The sequence below is a fragment of the Lissotriton vulgaris genome, chromosome 5 (genome assembly GCF_964263255.1).
Source record: "Lissotriton vulgaris chromosome 5, aLisVul1.2, whole genome shotgun sequence".
Classification (NCBI taxonomy): domain Eukaryota; kingdom Metazoa; phylum Chordata; class Amphibia; order Caudata; family Salamandridae; genus Lissotriton; species Lissotriton vulgaris.
This window is the reverse complement of record NC_141693.1, coordinates 1,704,196,140-1,704,215,925: the sequence shown is the minus strand read 5'-3', so window position 1 is coordinate 1,704,215,925 and position 19,786 is coordinate 1,704,196,140. Positions and strand designations below refer to the sequence as shown.

The window sequence follows — 19,786 nt, the reverse complement described above, 5'->3', positions numbered from 1 at the left end:
TCTTGGACTGAAGCTCCGGCTGTGCCCCACTTTCGATTCCTTTCAGGGCGGCCATTTGGTTTTGATAGTAGTTTCACCCGTGTCTCCTCCTCCCAGACCCCGCCTCCCACCTGACCCCCCACGCTCCGCCCCCTCCACTCTCCATTTATGTCAGATGTACCAACGCGCAGCGTCCACGCGCTACGTACACGCCGAAGGTGCGCCAAAGGTAAGCCCGTCTACGCCTGTCCGCGCCTGGCCCGCGCCCAGCGCCAGACCCCCTGCCCCTCGCGCTGCCCAGCCCTCCCGCATTACCTACGATGCCGCTTCCCTCCTAGCCCTTAACCCCGGTCGCGCCCCCAACTGCGTCCAAGCTGCTCCTGGACACACCCATGGACCTTTCTCCTGCTACTCCTGCAAATTCATCAGCACCGTCAACATCTCCGCTACGACCACTCCACAGATTCCCGACCCCAATCACCTACAATGCATCCTTCTCAACACCCGATCAGTCCACAGGCACGCCATTGACCTATGGAATCTACTAGACACCATTTCTCCTGACATCGCCTTCCTTACGGAAACATGGATGAATGCTTCCTCCGCACCAGACATCACCATTGCCATCCCTGAAGACTACAAGATCACTCGCAAAGACCGCGCCGACCACACAGGAGGAGGAATCGCTATCGTCCATAAGAAATCAATCCGCATCTCAACCAGCTCTGACGCCAACCTCACCAACTCCGAACACCTTCACTTCCAGATCCACACCGACCCCAAAACCACACTCAGAGGCACCCTCCTCTACAGACCACCAGGATCCCGCGCTAAATTCAGTGAGGACCTCACGGACTTCATCACTCCACACGCACTCCCCTCCAAAGAATACATCCTTCTGGGAGACCTCAACTTTCACCTTGAAAAGATCAACGACCGCAACACCGCCACCCTCGTGGACAACCTCGCCAACCTCGGACTTAAACAACTGGTCACTTCCCCCACCCACATCGCAGGTCACACACTCGACCCCATCTTCACCTCCAGCAACCATGTCTCCTTCAGCCACACTACGAATCTCCTCTGGACCGACCACAGCTGCGTTCACTTCACCTACAACAAGCCAAAACCCACCAACCACCTCCAACCAACTCTGCAAAGAAACTGGAACAAAATCACCGCGGACCAAATCTCCACATCACTTCTTCGAAACTCCCCAGCCCTCTCTTCTAACGCCAACGAAGCCGCTGCCAACCTCACCCTATGGTTATCCAACACCGCCGACACCTTAACACCTCTGAAAAAACGTCAAAGCAAACCTGGCAGCAAAAAGACCTCATGGTTCAACGATGATCTCAAGAAGTCCAAGAAACTCTGCCGCTCCCTTGAAAAGGCCTGGAAAAAAGACCCAACCACTAGCACCAAGGACGCCTTCAAAAGCGCCACCCGCACTCACCACCAACTGATCCGAAAAGCCAAGAAAACAGCATTCAAGGATCGACTTGACAACAACGCACACAACAGCAAGGAACTTTTCAACATCGTCAAGGAATTTTCCAATCCCTCGGCCAACTCCAACGACATCACCCCCTCTCAAACACTCTGCGACTCCCTAGCCTCATTTTTCCACAACAAGATCGCAGACATCCACAACAGCTTTGACAACCAACCCGGAAACCAACCCACCCTACCATCTGCTGATCATCTTCCCCCCTTGAACACCCTTAACGACTGGAACCCAATCTCCACTGAGGACACCATCCGACTGATGAACTCCATCCACTCAGGATCCCCCACAGACCCATGCCCTCACCACATCTTCAACAAAGCAGACTCCGTCATAGCACCGCACCTCCGAGACGTCATCAACTGCTCCTTCAACTCCGCCACCTTCCCGGTAAGCTGGAAACACGCTGAACTCACCGCCCTTCTGAAAAAACCTACAGCGGACCCCACCGAACTCAAAAATTACCGCCCCATCTCGCTTCTTCCATTCCCGGCCAAAGTCATCGAGAAAGCTGTCAACAACCAGCTCGCCGCCTTCCTCGAAGCCAACAAATCCCTCGACCCCGAGCAATCTGGATTCCGAGCAAAACACAGCACTGAGACCGCCCTCATCGCAGCAACAGACGACATTCGAACTCTACTGGACAATGGAGACACAGTCGCCCTCATCCTCCTCGACCTCTCTGCAGCTTTCGACACAGTCTGCCACAGCACCCTTTTACAACGCCTCAATAACATCGGAATCCAAGGAAAAGCTCTTGAATGGATCACCTCGTTCCTCACCGGAAGAACCCAAAGAGTCCGCCTATCACCATTCAAGTCTGAGGCCTCTGAAGTCATCTGCGGCGTTCCACAAGGTTCCTCACTCAGCCCCACCCTCTTCAACGTATACATGAGCCCCCTCGCGGCCATCGCACGCCAACACAACCTCAACATCATCTCTTACGCGGACGACACTCAACTGATCCTTTCTCTCACCAACGACCCCAGCACCGCCAAAACTAACCTACACGAAGGAATGAAAGAAGTTGCCGAGTGGATGAAAAAAAGCCGTCTGAAACTGAACTCAGACAAAGCTGAAGTCCTCATCTTAGGTACATCCCCCTCTGCATGGGACGACTCCTGGTGGCCGGAAGCCCTCGGAAAAGCACCCATCCCGACAGACCACGCACGGAACCTAGGCGTCATCCTGGATTCTTCACTCTCAATGAACAGACAAGTCAGCGCCGTATCCTCTTCATGCTTCAACATTCTTCGCATGCTCAGAAAAACATTTCGCTGGATCCCCTCCGACACAAGGAAAACAGTCACCCACGCTCTGGTCACGAGCCGACTGGACTACGGAAACACCCTCTACGCAGGTACTACCGCAAAACTCCAGAAGAAACTCCAACGAATCCAAAACGCCTCAGCCAGGCTCATATTAGACATCCCACGCAACGAACACATCTCTGGGCACCTCAAAGACCTCCACTGGCTACCCGTCAATAAGAGGATCACTTTCCGACTGCTCACCCACGCACACAAATCACTCTACGACATCGGACCAGATTGCCTCAACTCACGACTGTCCTTCTACACCCCCTCCCGCCAACTACGCTCTTCCAGCCAAGCGCTCGCCACTGTACCTCGCATCAACAAGACCACCATGGGAGGCAGATCCTTTTCGTACCTGGCTGCCAAAACATGGAACTCACTCCCCGCTTACCTTCGCCTCACCCAGAACCACCTAGCATTCAGGAAGCAACTTAAAACGTGGATATTTGACAAGTAATCCTCCTCCCCTCCTAAGCGCCTTGAAACCCTCTGGGTATGTAGTGCGCTATACAAATTTCTTGACTTGACTTGACTTGACCCAGTCATGATCTTTGCTGGGACCACGGCTTGTTGATGGTAAGCTGACTGCTAACTACTTTACTTGTAACACCATACGGAAATAACCTTCCGCATTATCCCCCCTCCACTTCCATGGTGCAGTTGTCGAGTTTTTGCACCCCAAAGAAGGCACCATTGGCACGCCTGGTGAAGTCAGCACCAGATATAACTGGTGTATGCTTCACTTCAACCTATCTAATGTTTACTTTATTGTTGGTTGCTCTCAATGAGACGTGCAGTGCCTTGTAGGGTGTGCCAATACTTTTTAATGTTCATTCCTTGCTGTCTCACAGTGTCCAGTCCGACAAATCACAACAGCTTTTTATTGCCTCAGTAGATACTATTTCCAAAGGTATATTAATAAATAAAGAAAACTGTTAGGTACTCAGCATTATGGGCCATATGTATCAAGCCTTTTGCGATTCGTTAAGGCCGAAATTCGCAGAATTTCTGCTTTAGCGAATCGCAAAAGGCCTTTTTACCGATTTTGAAATGCAAGAAACATTAGCAAAATAAGGAATCGCAAAAAATTGCGATTCCTTATTTTGCTTAAGCATTTAAGGAATCGCAATTTTGTGATTCCTTAAATGCTATGTATGAAGCTTTTTGGACTTGCGATTTCAGGTTTAGAAATCTCAAATAACCACCAACTTGTAGTAAAAGTCAAATTGCGATTAGCAAATTCGCAATTTGAGAATTATTTCATAATCATTCCTATGGGCCTTCTGGCCCATAGGAATGCATTGGTAATTATTCCTTAATTGCGAATTCGCAACATGCGAATTCGCAATTAAGGAAGATTAAGGAATCGCTAAAAAAAAGCGATTTTCTTCATAAATACCATTTTGCGATTCCTAAATAGCGATTCCTTAAAAATCGCTATTTAGGAATCGCAAAACGGAACTATGATACATATGGCCATATTATCTCAAAATCGGCTATGAAATTTTGTGGTCATACTGAATAAGCAGCTACCTACGTTATCACATGAAATCTCTTTATTGCTGTCATAACTAAATTTCCACAAGTGGTTAATTAATAACCTTTTTGCTTTCTCAAATTTGCTAGAAAATTCACTATCTGCCCACTCTTTTTAAAAAAAAATCTGTGGGGTGAGAACCCTCCCGAACCACCCTTATGCCAGTCAGGCCTGCTCGCCACAGTGCACTCAGCACAACTATTATGCCTTACCACTTTCCAATATTAAATGATGTTTGACAGCTCCTGCAGCTCCCGTTCAGCACCAAGGTCAGCCAAACTACCTCTGCACTCAGACTCCCTGGGCAAGGTAAAATTGTTCTGACTGCCGTAGCTTGGTCAGTGGACCCGCAAGATCTTAACTCGAAGTAGTTCTTTTGAACTCACCCCGCAAGTGATCGAGTGTCACCTGAGATTTTCTCCATTGACCGCAATGGTAAAGTTTGACATCTCTACAAAGTAATGATTTTCAGAACCGATAAGTCTTGTATTGATTTAGCTTTGATGTCTAAATTTATATAAAAATAAGCTATTTCTATAAATTGGTGTGGGATTTTTTTCAAGTTGTGCCAATTATTATCACTGTTGGTACTGTAACATTCTTTACACATGTTCTTCTAAGTAAGCCATTCTTCTCATTCCCACTCTACCAGGACTGAGAGAAGAATTATTATTGTGAGTTTGAGGTCCCCTTTTGAGTATTGTGTCAATATTACATGGAAAGGTCTCCCAGCCATACCAAATAATATTACCACCTTGCCACATTGGGGATCTATATCACCACTGATCCGAAGGATATGTTTAAGGCTATTTATCCACAACTCCTGAGGGCTCTATGTGAGGATATTAGGAGGTAGTCTCCATTTTTCATATCATGGCTAGGCCAAATTAATACTGTTAAAATGGATGGATTTCCAAGAGTTTTGTATTTGTTTCAGCCCCTCCTAATAAACGTGGTACACAAGTAATTATTCCCTGAAGGTAAAACTTTAACACTACAACATTATCTGTTAGATCCATAGCGCGTGATATTGAGACTTCCAAAGTTAGTAACTGGTTTACCATTTGCAGATTTCTTTACTATATTATTGAGTGGCCAAACTAATGGTCATAGCTGATGGACACGGAATATCATATGCCTCCTCATACTAGTCTATGACAACTGGAGTTTCTTCAAAATAACCCAAAGACATAATAAGTAGGGATTAACTCTTCGGAACTGTTGGATTGCTTGGTAGCGGGAAAGCAGCAAATATTTTAGTCTGAAATCCAAGTCTGGTTTTATGAAAATACAGTGAGAGAAAAATCACCATGCATTCTGCTGATTCACATATTTAACCGTAACAAACTACTCTAACTTACAATGGTTTGTGACAATACAAGTATCTCTGAAATGTTCATATTCATGCTCCAGTGACAACACACCTCTTTCGTTACTACATATTTCTTAAAAATATAGTTTTATTAATTTGCTCAAACAATTAAAGTAGTCCATTAGAACAATAGTCCCAGTATACGGATGTATAAAAGAACCACAAAATTACATTGAGTTAAACAAAAATTAAACAAAACATATCATTCGTGATGTACAGTGTTGTTTAATCACACTGAACAACCAGTAGTTCATTTCATTTGCTGACACTTTTAAAGCTGTGCTCCAGGAAGGAAGGGTGAGGGTATGGTGAATGAAGTGAGGATAAGGAAATGAGTGAAACAGTGTACAATTCATGTAATCAATTACTTTGCAAAACAAAAAGGGGCTCATACAAGAGCCAAATTATTCACATTAGGTACAAATTTTAAATAGCCATCGTTCCAAACAAAATCACAGTGATGAATCGCTGTTGATCAAACTGGCTAGTGTGGTAGATGTCGACGTTTCGACCCCTTGGTAGTGGTAAGTGTGTCCCTTAGTGGAGTGGTGTAGTTCACTGGTTAGAGGCGGCAGAACCGGAAGCAGAGGTCCGCCCGGGAACAGGGTTTGATTCCCGACGCGGCAGGGTCTTGGGCCATGGTCAGCGGACTTGATCATTCTCGCCTCGGTGCCAACTCCAACCATGGGTCCCACTCAGCAACTCTGGGCAATAGCTTGCTTAATCTCTACTAACGGCCCCATCAGCGCCAGGAATGCTTGTCTTCACCTTGGAGATGCCCAGGAGGGACCATCTCACAGGGAAAGCCAGGATGGGTTCCCCAGAGGTATACAGCGCCGGGGCAGCTGTGCGCTTTACAAGTATACAACATTTAACATTTACATGGGGGTCTTCCTCAGGACAGGAGCGTAGGAGGGAAAGTGGGGGCGGGTTACCATCAGTGGCCCATTCATTGGGCCGGAGGAGCAGGAGGGCGTGTGGGCTCCAAACTGTAGTAAGAGAGAACAGTCACTCATCAATGCCTGAATTAAGGATGGGCCAATCAGGGTTAATCTGCTGGGCTTGGAAAGAATACAATTCTTTTAATTCTTATTAAGTCATTTCGTCAGGCCAGAATGGTCCGCACCAGGTCGCATCGTAACTACAGTAACAATCTCGGTCCGTAAAAAAGTAATATTAAAATCCAAAGAGTTGCCTCCATTTCATCACACCATTTCAACCCCAAACTACCAACAGCTACAAAAAATGTAATTAAATGAAATAATGTTAGAAATGGCCTCCAAATCCGTCACAAACAAATCCTTCCAATGTTTCTTAATGGAAAACCTAAAGAGTAGCTTGAATGGACATTTCTATTAGCCAAAGATAAGAAAGATTTAATTTGGACTTTGAATGATCTATGATCACTTCAGAGCACTAAGGTTACAACGTTTCAAGTAAAATTCATTTTAATCAGAAGCTCATCCTGCTTGCTTTTCACAATGTTGCATAAACATACCCTGCGGCTATGTAAACCACTTGTTGATTTACATTTTAGGCAAACATTCAGATAAATGGAGATTTCAAAGACGATATGAAGTAACACATTTTCTTCTGTTTTTCGGAAGGCCCATATGTAATTTAATATATTTGTTTCTCATATTGGGATTTCTAGCGGAATTTGCCTCTGGATGCATATTTAGCTCTTCACACATCTATTACAAAATACCTTCATATGCAATATTAAATATATCAATTTCTAAATAGGATGCTTTAGTCCTCTTTGTAGCTATATTTGCATGTAACAAAGGGCATTCTTTATCTGCTGAAAATTCTTCTTCCCCTCACACTAGTCCTATTCCAACACCACAATTGTCGAGTACATTTTGGCGAGAGACAATGACTAGGAATAGCCTGTAATAATCATCTATAAAAAAGATTAATCTTTACACACTTTGATAGTACTTTATAATATAAAATGAAAGCCCATATTGACTAACGTGTACCTTTTACTGAAGCATGGCTATGACGTTCTCAGGAACTCCTCTTGTTGCACATAAAATTCACACATGTTCAGTTGTGCATATATAATTCAAAGTGACTGTAAAATACAATGCACCTCATTTGGACCGTGAGAATAAATTCCAACCACTTGAGAGGTTATTTTATAAATCAAAAAACCTGCAGTGCACCTGCCAGTAATTTAAATTGTGCTCGGACCTTACACTAGCAGAAAAATTATTTGAGTAACCTAAACTTGTTATTGAGTAATAAAAGTTCCAAAGGTTGGAATTAATTACATGTAATACATGTTGTGCACATTTAGGGACTCTTATTTAATGATGAACTCGCAGTGGCATATGAATTCAATATCCTGAATTTAATTATGAACTCAGAGTGGCAGATTAGTTCAATATTACGGATATGTAAGATGCTGTCCTAAACTCCAATATACAAAATGTTCTTAAATAATTGGCATATCTAGATATAAGAAAATGCTACATGAAATCGTGTTTATGGGGATCATTTGTGGTTTTCATGGACAATTAGTCCTCTATACAGGGAGAATACTGGAAATTTTAATGCTTTATTGTTAATACTATGTACACAGTCTGATGTTTGGGTTTATTATTTTTTTATTGTTTTTTAGTGGTTACTATTTGAATAAGAGACAACATATAATTTAGTCTTGTCAAAGGTGGTGCAATATTAAGCTACAACACCGAAACGCGTCAACGCATATATCCCACCATTAAATCCGAGGAACAACTGAGGGTGCCATCAGTTAACAAAAGTTGCATCAAAAATTTGATTCTAATCGGATTAATATTCTATGATGGTTTTGAATTAATTCACTTAGCTTTTTGTGTCTTACTTATAATTTTTATTGTGTATATCTTTGGTGATAATCTGTTTTTAACATTACGAATTTGTGAATTTTATGTATATTTTTTAATGTATCATGTTATAATTATATAATAAATTTACAACAGACTCAACATCAGTTAATTTCTGTTATATTTACAAAATGTATGCTATGCTTTGCTCAGGAGTATTCTGATCTTTGACACTGGAGTGAATGAAGGGTGTTTGCATTTACATTGCATCATTACGTAAGCCTTCTTGCTCAAGGGGCACTTTTCTTTGTTGACTATATTGAGTAAATATACCATGAGGCAGACCTGTATTTGTGCTTTGCGGACTTAAGCAGGAACTTTGATTTAGTTAACCATACTAAGTTATGGAAGACCTTGATACACATGGACGCCCCTCTTGATATCATCTCCTTTTTATCACAACTATATAGCCATTTGCCTGCCTGATTACGTCATGGTACGAATGGGGAGTGTACCTCAAGTTTCAGGCGTGAGAGGCATATGACGAGGGTGCATTCTTGAACCCTTTTTATTCTCATATATATAACGGGGGTGGAAGAATACCTACAACTACCTGCAGACCCTCCAAAAGTCGGCAACCGTCTAACCTCTATACGCAGCGGATGAGGACTTATTATTACAGACCGCAAACGGCCTACAGCGTTTAGTTGATGGGTTCACAGCATTTATGAAGGGTAAAGACATGAAATTAAATTTAACAAAAACTTATGTAATGGCTTGTGGTAAAGGTTAAGTGATGAAGAATCCTCACTCCGTTAATGATCAGATACTAGCAGAAGTAGAGAGTATTTCCTAACATGGGCCTCCAGCTTCCCACATAAAAAACAGAAAACTTAAATTTATCAGAAGTTCTGAAGCTATTTTTAGATTTGCAATGACAATTGGAAACAAACCAATAAGGGAGAAGCTGCAACTCCATAAGAGCAGATGTATTAGTAGCGTGGTTTATGGGGTGGCTTTGTGGGCATGTCTAACTGTAGTTCCCTACAAACACTAAGGAACAACTTCCTACATAGACTACTGGCAGTACCGAGTTCTACCTTACATATTGTTCATAATGAACTAGTAATTCCTTATATTGAAGACATTGTTAATATTAGTGCACTTATGACGTGGCATAGCATCTGGTCCAAGGCCGAAAAAAGTGTACTAGAGAAATAAGAGATTGTCTGGCCCTTGACAATAGAGATAAAATTGCATCGTTTCGGCATGTGAAGATCCTTTTAACTATAATAGATACCAACTCAGCCCTGGATGATCCCACAAGTAATGCATACTATAGTAAAAAAGAACTAAAGATGCTGCTCATGAAGAGGCCATTAAAGTACACCAGTGAGAGGGAAAAAGGTACAGTTCAGAAATATATCAGGAAAAATTGGGTAAAGATATCCCAAATTATCTATCACTTTTAACTAATACTCAGGAAAGGTTTAATCTAACACGGCTCCAGTTGGCGATGCTACACTTTGCAGTAGCATTTCCGAGGATGGGAGGGTGGGAGAAAAATTGACCTAAATGCCCTTGTAACGGCAATACTGCCCAGTCAATTGAGCACATGTTGTTGTTCTGTACTTTTATCACGATTTAAGGAAATGCTATTTAAAACCATTATTTATTGAACAAATATTGTTTCAATATAAGGATGTTTTTAATTATTTATGTAATCTCTGCATGAGAAAGAGGGGCAAACAGCACGGATCAGGCCTCTCCCAGTCCGGCACATGCTTGATGATGCTTTTGGCCTGCATCTTGCATCAAGATGGAGGCGCAGTCTACTGAAAATCACTCTGGTGACAATGCAATATACGCTAGGTATGAAATGAAATGCAGGGCATAGTCTCACTGAACAATTTGCAACACAAATTGGTCTGATGGGTTGGATTTCCAGCCAGGAAGGAAATAAGTCTCCTAGGAGCTGGTTGTGGAGCTGAGAGGGCAAATCAAAGCGGAAAGAGAGCCACTGCAGATGGGGATACAAAGTTGGAGGACTCCTGTTCATACTGGTGTGAACAAATGCACCTGCCATCACTCCCTCTGGCCCTGAAGGGCTGAGTTTGCTGCTGTACTAGCTGGGAAGGTTAATGAAAGATTGAGCTGTGGGGCGACTATCTTTGAATTGTTCGTGGGCCGAATCAGCCTTTACTCCAAACATTCTACATCCTTCAAAGGGAAATCTACAAGGAATGCTTGGAATCCCCTGAAAGCCCGGTAGCATCCAGCCATGCCTTCTAAGCAATACATTGGCACTTATGCAGTCAGTGGTGTCCATGACTGCATGAAACACATACTTGGCTGCATATTGTACCGCTAGGATCACTTCTGGCAGTAAAGCCCTGAGGTCCATTGGAACTGTTGGAAAGTGGTTACATATACTTTGCTGCATATTGTCCTTCTTGGCTCATTTGTGCCAGTGAAGCCCTCATGTCCTCCGGAACTGCTGGCAAGATTTCATCGGTCATGACGCATAAGGAATGGGTGTACCGGCTCACAAGACACATCACATTTATAGACCATAAAGGGAGGCAAACTGAGTAAAACATTTGCTTTTCAAGTGCATTGATACATTTTAAATGCCTATTTTGGGGCGGTTCGAATGAAAGGCATTTGGATCAATTTTACTTGTGCATTCCTGCACCACAAAGGTTTCAGACGTTGGCTGTTTTGCCTAAATCTCAGGTTCTGTGCCTTGTGGCCACAGATTGGCAGAGCATGGGTTACACCAAGTAACTATGAAAATGTCAGTATGAGTCTTGTTAAATGGTAACAGCAGCTCAGATTAATTTGGAACTGGTTAAAGAACTTAAGACAATAAAGTGTCTTTGATTTCCGGACGAGGCAGTTGCAAATCTAGCTCTTTGCAGCTCTTCACACTATTGCTGCAAAGGACGATCAGCTCTGTCTCCAGTGTGGTATAGTGTGGTATCTAACCCACAAGCTTTTTACAAATCGAAGTACAGTACTTCATGAGTGTAATGAGGTGGAAGCAGATTGTTCACCTCCATGTCATCAATTACGTGAGGGACATTAGGTATGCCCTCAACCACATCGGAGTTGGAGTCAAATAGGGCTTCTAGCCTTTGATTATACTGGCATTGAGATAGAGGCCAAGAGTGAAGGTCTGGTTGTGCAACCACTCACATAACACAAAATAGGCCTGGCATAGGTCAGCTTTGGTTTGGCATTGTGATGCTAGGGTGCTAAAGTTGTGATAGGATACGGACCAGCACCAGCGATGGTCGGCATCAGCGGTAACACTGAAGGAATTGATATGGAATTCTGGCCCAACTTCAGTACTGGACCAAGAAGAGGAACTGAGGGGGCGGTCTGAGGGTCCCTGATGGTTAAAGTTCAGCTGGAAGCCCCTATTTTTTTGTGGACCCAAAGTTGTGCCAGTGGGGGCAGGTACCATCTGTAAAATGTGAAAGCCACTATTTGCTTCAGTTGACTATGGCCCAAGAAATTTGGTGCTTGACAGAACCAAATGTGGGACTGGCTAAGAGTCAAAATACGCCGGACCTTTCAAGTGCTGTCTTTGCAACATCTCGCCAGACTTCGAGTGCCAAGGTGGGGTCATGCAACAGTTGACTTTCTTAGGCTATGGCACATTTTCAAAACTGAGCTATTGGAAGAACATGAGCAGGATCAGGACTTTGAGTTGGACTGACCTGGACAAGAACAGCCCCATGACTTGGAGAGAGACCGGACCTCTGTTTCATATGCAATCTCTTCTTATGCTGAGTAATATAGTACTTTGACTCTCATCATGGGGTACATGACAAAGTACATAGTGAACTGTTCTGGCTCTTGACAGGTGCCCAAGCTCCATAGCCACATGTTGTGTGGGTCCTTGACTGACATATGTTTCCTGCAGTCAGCCCACTGTTTGAATCCTGTCATTATCGGGGGAGTCACCTTCCCTGGTACACTATCTGGATAATTCTGCAGTTGTCGGAAAATTGACAACGTTTGGAGTGGTGTGGTCGGGATCCACAATGAAGGGTTAAAAAAGAAAGTTCATGAATTCAGCGTGCAGAGCTGGTGCTACCATAACACTTTACTCAGTCACTTCAGAGGCGGTATGAAGTCACAGTTGAGCTATATGGCACCACCTTCTGCTGCACAGTGAGCATCGCTGAAAAATCTCATTCAGTCCAGCATCCGATATTATTCCAAAGGTTAGGAATCTGCGGTTAGAAGTGTCAATCAGATGCAAATGAGTTGGGATTTAGGTGAAGATGAGGGAAAGTTTCACAGGCCCTCCTAACAAGCCTTTGTGTAAGGTCCCACAGTAGTTTTTCCTTTATAAACCAACATGCGACATTTCATGCTAATTTATGAGTGGATCAAGTCAAATTGGGTGATCTCAAACCATGTAATAATGTATTACTGCAAGATAATAGGTGGAGCCTGGGATCTTAGGTGAACCGTCAGGACCCCAAACTAGGCAACCTTAACGGACTAAATCATTTCTGTTACATTAACTGATTTTATGATTCAGCAGGTAGGATTGACTGCATTAGAGAATAAATAGTGAGTCTTCCTTAAAAAGTTTTGACACTGTTAGAATCAAAGGTAGGGTCTAGATGAGGTAAAGCATGTCGAGGTGGAGAACCCTAGTGTCCACACAGATAAATGATCACATTCAGAAGAATGTTTCAACATGTCCTCAAAATGCTGACTTCAAAATGTCAACATTCATACTGTAGTGCTGGTGTCTATGAAACCTATAACTAAAATCAAAACACTATAATAGGTTCTGCTGTTATGTGTTATTTATAGACAGAAGTCAGCTCTCTATCAAGAGCACAACACATCAACGGTTAAAGTTAAGGGGTACGTGGCTTAGTACAACCAGACAAGCAAGCGGAATGTATTTTCAAAGAAAAAGAACTGCTCCAACAAAGACTCGTGACATGTATGTGTGTTGCTTTTCAATCAGCTACAATAGTCAGCAAAGTAAAGTAGTTTAGAGGTTAACATGGTCTGCTTTGCTAGTATCTTTCAACTCATAAAGTATAAGGTAAATATTCCCTGAGCTGCACAGTAATTCCACTGTTAGTAATCTCTGAGATGTTTACATTTTACTGACAAATATAGTTATGAGTAATATAGGGATTATGCTCAATATTTAGTACAGGTAGTGTTCTAATATACAACATGATCAGTCACCTGTACATTGTTTCAGTTATGAGATAAACACAATGCTTTAAACCCAAATCATATGGCTCAGTGTTTTCATAACTGATTTGCGCTGTGTAAATTTGTAGCTGATGAAGTAATCTCTCTGCATAGGACGGGTACTAGAATGTAGTGGGCAGAATATTGTCCAACAAAATAATAGAGATCAGTGAGGATGGTTTAACTCTAAATGTACCCAAGCCTATGCACTCTTAAAGAAAGAACTGCATAAAAACCCAAGAAGTGTTACTGAGGTGAGGAGACTTAGGAAAGAATATAAGTTAGCTGTCAGACAGGTAGAAAATGTTAAAAAGGGAGGCTTGGGAAGTCTTGCACGTAGCGTCTGTAAATAATGATAGTGCAGGATTCTGGAAGATTATCAGAACCCCCTTTCTAGCGGAAGAAACTGGTCCGAAAATAGAGATAGCGATCCCAAAAGCAGACTGGATTGGGCACTTCGCTCAGGTATATGAGGGAGAGGAATTATCTTCGTCCCCTTGCCCACCTATTGCCTATTCCAGATGAAGAAATTTGGCGTTTACCTTGGATGAGGTTGAAAAAGCACTCCATGCTAGCCAGGGTGGCAAGGCTCCTGGACCGGACGGTGTCCCCATAGACATTTTTAAGGGAACGATTCCTCTGTGGCACCCCTTTTGGTCCAGGTGCTTAATGCAAGTTGTATTACAGGATTCTTGTCTACCTGGGTGGAGTCCATAATCGTGCCTATCTTCAAAAAAGGGGATAGGCACGACCCGGGATGTTATAGACCCATCTCCCTGTTGGACTCTTTCACGAAGATAGCTGGGCGGATAATTTTGGACCATCTTTTGGACTGGGCTGATGACAATTCTATTCTATCTGATTTACAATACGGATTTCGTACCGGCCCAGGATCAGTGGAGCAGGGTTTAAATCTTTTAATGTTGGTGGGGAAGTACACAAGGCTAAGAAAGAAAATTTGTTCCTGGCTTTTGTGGACCTCTCAGCAGCATTTGACTGCAAGGCTCAAACTAAACTATGGAGTCTGCTAGGACACTTGGAGGTTTATGAAAATATTATTTATTTTCTTAAACGTTTTTACGGTGACGCATCAGCTCGCCCTGAAGGGTGAACGCACAGCTAAAATCCCATTTAGGAGTGGAGTCAGGCAAGGATGTGTACTGGCCCCATTTCTTTTTAATTTGTATATAAATGGTTTGGAGGGAGCCTTGTGCAGAGTTAGCTTAGATTCCCCGTACATAGCAGTCCGTCCAATCCCAGCCCTTTTGTACGCAAACGATGCAGTGTTCATGTCGCGTACACAAGTGGGTCTTCAGCGCATGGTGGATAGTTTTACCCTCTTCATGAAAGATCATGGACTAAGGCTAAATTCATCTAAAACATTCATCATGTGCTGTGGCAATGATTTTAAGAACAAAAGGGACATTTTTATTGCAGGACAGAAGCTTGAGGCAACCAAGCAATTTTCTTACTTAGGTATATTATTTGCACAGAATGAGTCTTGGGCCCAAGCTGTAGCAGCGAAGAAACTGGCGATGGTACGTTCCACTGTTGCCCTCAAGACTTTTGCCAACAAATTGGGTACAAGACCTCCGGTTAAACTAATCAAAATCTATAAGGCAAAATGTGTATCTGCTGCTATATATGGGAGTGGGGTATGGGGCTTTGTAGACCCGACACCCATTCAGGTAGTTGAAAACTCTTTCTTAAAATATATTTTAGCTGTACCAAATGGTACCTCAAGTTATATCTGCCATGCAGAATTAGGCCTCCCATTTATATCTGATTTGATTAAGCTTGAGCATGTGCTATTATGGCACAGGCTGTGGACAAAAGAGGAAACCAAGCTGAATAGGGAAATTTTGTCAGATATTTTGAAATTGGAGGGAGTAATGAGGATTCCCTGGCTGAGTTATTTGTTTAAGTTTTTCAAGGATATTGGCAAACCTGAATACTTTTTAAATCCTCTTACTATCTCAGCCGTTTCTAGAAAAGACCTGAGGAAAGAGGGCCTGACTCTGTTGGATACATCCACGGAGGTCTTAAAACCAACTGTCCTGCAACACCAACTGTTATTAACTACTTTTAATATTCAACCCTACTTGGTTTGTGTCCCCGGCAATTATGACAGATTTTTACTATTTCGCGTTAGGCTGGGAATCTTTCATAGACTGGTTAGTTTTCCAACCGTTAATGACTGGTCGCGAGATCTATAGCCTTGCCCCTGTGACGATGTGTCTCCCCAAAGCACCATACACGTTGTTTTATTTTGCAAATTTTATACTACTATTAGGCGACGGATTTTATTGCCTCTTTTGAGACAGATGGGTCTGTGCCAATGTCATCTGGCCCTGCTATGTCTACTATATTTGGATAATGAAAGAGGCGTTGCAATAATCAGTCCTCCTGAAAAAAGTGATATATTGGAGAAAAACTATGATCATGTAGTGCACTTTATGTATAGTGATGATGACTTGAGTAGAAATCTCCCACTAATGAACTGTTGTATATGTTTTTATATGTGTTTTCTTATAATATGGTGATCTTGTAAAATGAAATGAAATGTGATTAATTTTTAACTTGTATGCTTTTATGATTGCTTTCTAACAATCGAATAAAGCTATTTTTGACTTGACTTTGTCCAACATACATATTGTGGCCAAAATATGTCCACAAAAATGTCACTCCACTCAAGTTAATACTAAAAAATGTACATCCAACGAGATGATGTTTTAGTAAATATTTAGGACAAAACTTTTTGTCAAATGAGGTTTCTTTACAATACTCTAATAGTCCTCAGTATATTCCCTGCCTTAAAAGTTTACCATGCATCAATCATTTTCTTGATATTCCACTGTAACATGTGCCATGATTATTCAAAAGGGCTCAGATCGACTTATGCTCATGAAACAGAAACACTGGCACCATGTCTCCTGGTGCACTTTAATAGCAGCATATGGAGGGTAAAGGGGAAGCTCTTCTATTGTCTGTTTTTAATGGGTGCTATTTAGTACTTAGAGCACATCTACGGAAGGAAGGCAACTGATTTTGTTTTGGGTCATAATTTTGTGTCATTCAAATTGCTGTCAAAACATAGATGCAGCATGTTGTTTTTATTCGAGCAATGTATGATTACTTTTGAGAAACCATTTTTTCCTAGCTCTTGACGAAGATGGTCCGTTTTGGCCTATTAGTGTTCACAAATAGCGATGAACATTCCTCAATGTAGAATTAAAAGAGTTGCTTGGGGATAAAACAGTCTGTGATGTTGCACGGCCAAATGGCTGTAAAAATCTTATGAACCAGACAAACAATATGCCTGTCTTTTTTCTATTTGGAAAATTAAAAAGGTTTCTAATATCTGATGTCCAGCAAAGTATCTGTGAAAGCTCTCCGTAAAAAAACAAAAAAATCTAAATAGTTTTAGTCAAATTGCTTTTGATAGCTTAATTCGGTTAATTTTTAGTAGAGGATGGGGAATCAGAGATGAGGAGTTTGTAAACAAAGTAGTCTGCAATTTCCCTGCATCGTTGAAATGTGCGTTGGTTTACTATTCACAGATAGAGTTTCCGACTCAATCAAAAGAGAGGAGGATGAGTCAGTGAGTAACCTATGGAAGTCTTCACAGAACAGAAAAGATGTTGAGAACAAGAAAATCTGTTAAGTCCATTATAGGAGTAAAAACATCATTTTGTTTAAAAGATGGCACAAACCATTTTGATTTTAATTACAACACAATGTACTAGGAACTGAAAAGTAATGAGGCAAAAGCCTATTGAAATAGCCTTAAAGATGCATTCATATTGTTTGTCACATAGTGGCAATATCACCTGTACTACATGCCAAAGGTTTTCCCAGGTCTTTACTTACCAAACTGTTAAAATGTCTCTTTTGTTAAAAGTATTAAAAATCATCAGAATGTTACTTACAGCAAGTATCTGAAACAGATGCCTGTGCAAAGAACTTTCGCAACCAGGAATACAACAAGACATTTTAACGTATGTATTTGGCCTCCTACATTAAAAGCCTTCTCTAAAATGATTAAGGTGATATATTAAAATATAAAATGTCTCAGTAAAAAGCAGACCAATCCACAAATTCCAGTTGCTGTGGCAATAGCAGTCAACCGGATGGGGATATAATCTGGTGAGCTGTCAAGCCTAGCATGAAGTTCCAAGACCTGTCGGCGAGTGCTTTCCCTGTCTCCGGAGTTGTCAATCACATGATCAGCAAGCCTGCGCTTCTCATCCAGGGGTAGCTGCGATAAGATGCGTGCCTCTGCTTCGGGCTGTGATAGGTTGTTTCGCTTCATCAGGCGGGATAGCTGAGTCTGAGGATCACTGGGAAAGAATGAGAGAACAAGCAAAAGACATGTAGACATAAGCATCAAAGTTGACACATTCACCTAACCATGGAACACCCCCATGCAGGCTCCTGACAGCACATCCTCACAAGCCAAATCAGATTTTGGTCTCTGATGGACACCTCAGAATTATTTGGAATGTCACCTCTGAACTACTAAAAGCACTCCAATGCCACACCAATGTCACTCTGTGTGCTATAGAAATACAAACAATATAACATATTTTATACCAATGGCACAACTGTCAGCTCGACCACTAGACAATGCCAGTAGAATGTCTTACCGTGGGTATTACTTCATGGACTCACGTCTAAAAGAAGCCGAATCTGTGGTCAATTGTATTGTAATGTCAAATTTAGTTCTGGCAAGTAAGAAATTTGAGTTCTCCATTTCATCGAAGAGCCAGCATAGGCTTTAACAATACAAGCTTCCATCACTTAATGTCAATGTTGGGTGATTTAAATTTTTATCTTGAAAATACCAATGATACTGACACATCCAGGCTGGACCAAATCATGGGCGCAGTAGGCCTCGAACAACTGGTGAGGCTTCCGACACATGAAAAGGGTCATACCTTAGATGGTATATATTCCAATAATAAAGATCTAGATGAGATATCAGTCCTCCCGATCTCGTGGTCTGATCACTGCGCGATCAAGTTCGAACTAAAGAGCTCTTTGGCTCACTCCTCTGGTCGAAATCAGACTCAAGAGATTATAACCAGTGCATGGGACAAGTTGGATGTGAAGAGGCTGGAAAATGTCCTTGAAAACTCAATGTACCAGCATCCGTTGCATGTGGAGGAGGCTACGGCCATTTACAATAAGTGGCTTTCGGACGCCTGTGATCGGCTTGTTCACCACAAAAAATGGATACCCAAACGCACCTCTCCCACTGCTCCCTGGTATTCGGATGAGCTCAGGGCCAAGAAATTGGTCTGTAAATACGCTGAGAGGAAATGGCGTAAATACTATGCCGAATCGGATAAGGAAAACTATAAAACTTGTATTTCCAATTACAAACAAGCACTTCTGGAAGCTAAAAAAGAGTATTTTTCCTTAATAATAACCATGGGCAAATCAAACTCTAAAGAACTGTTTAAAACTATTTCCAAATTATCGAATCCTGATATTACCAAGAAAAAGGGTGATGTAGAATTCTGCAATAAATCTGCAGGTTTTTTACAATCAAAAATAGAAACAATATTTTCCTCACTCATTGGTCGGATGAATGGAAATCAGACTGATCTCAACCTGATGGAAGCAGGAAAATCAGGTGCCCCGGCAGAACTACTGGACCATTTCACCCCGATCGAGAAATCAGACTTGATCAAATTGCTGAACACAATAAAATCTGGTGCCCCTAGCAACCCCTGTCCAGTTTGGATTATTAAGCAAATTCCGGACATTATAGGAACAGCACTTACTCCTATGCTTAATGCAGTCTTCCCATAAGTTGGGAAAAAGCTTCTGTTCTTCCTCTACTGAAGAAGCAATCTTTGGACCCTAAGGACCCGAATATTTATCGTCCAATACCCAGGCTCCCATTACCAGCTAAACTATTGGAAAAAGAAATGAACAGCCAACTCAGCAACTTTATTTCTGCTGACAATTCTCTAGACCCATCGCAATATGGGTTCAGAGCTTTTCATAGCACGG

The 19,786-nt window shown here is 42.2% G+C and overlaps 1 protein-coding gene across 2 annotated transcripts in view; it reads right to left on the bottom strand.

Annotated features, from left to right (window-relative positions):
- Window positions 1-5,781: 5,781 nt before the first annotated feature.
- The window catches only part of DCAKD (dephospho-CoA kinase domain containing), a 364,264-nt gene continuing 350,259 nt past the window's right edge, over window positions 5,782-19,786 (bottom strand). For both annotated transcript variants that reach the window (XM_086923875.1, XM_086923876.1), the window contains exon 5: window positions 5,782-18,105. In XM_086923875.1, coding sequence (XP_086780001.1) covers window positions 17,820-18,105 — 286 coding nt within the window. In that variant the 3' untranslated portion in view covers window positions 5,782-17,819. The remainder of the gene's footprint in view (window positions 18,106-19,786) is intronic.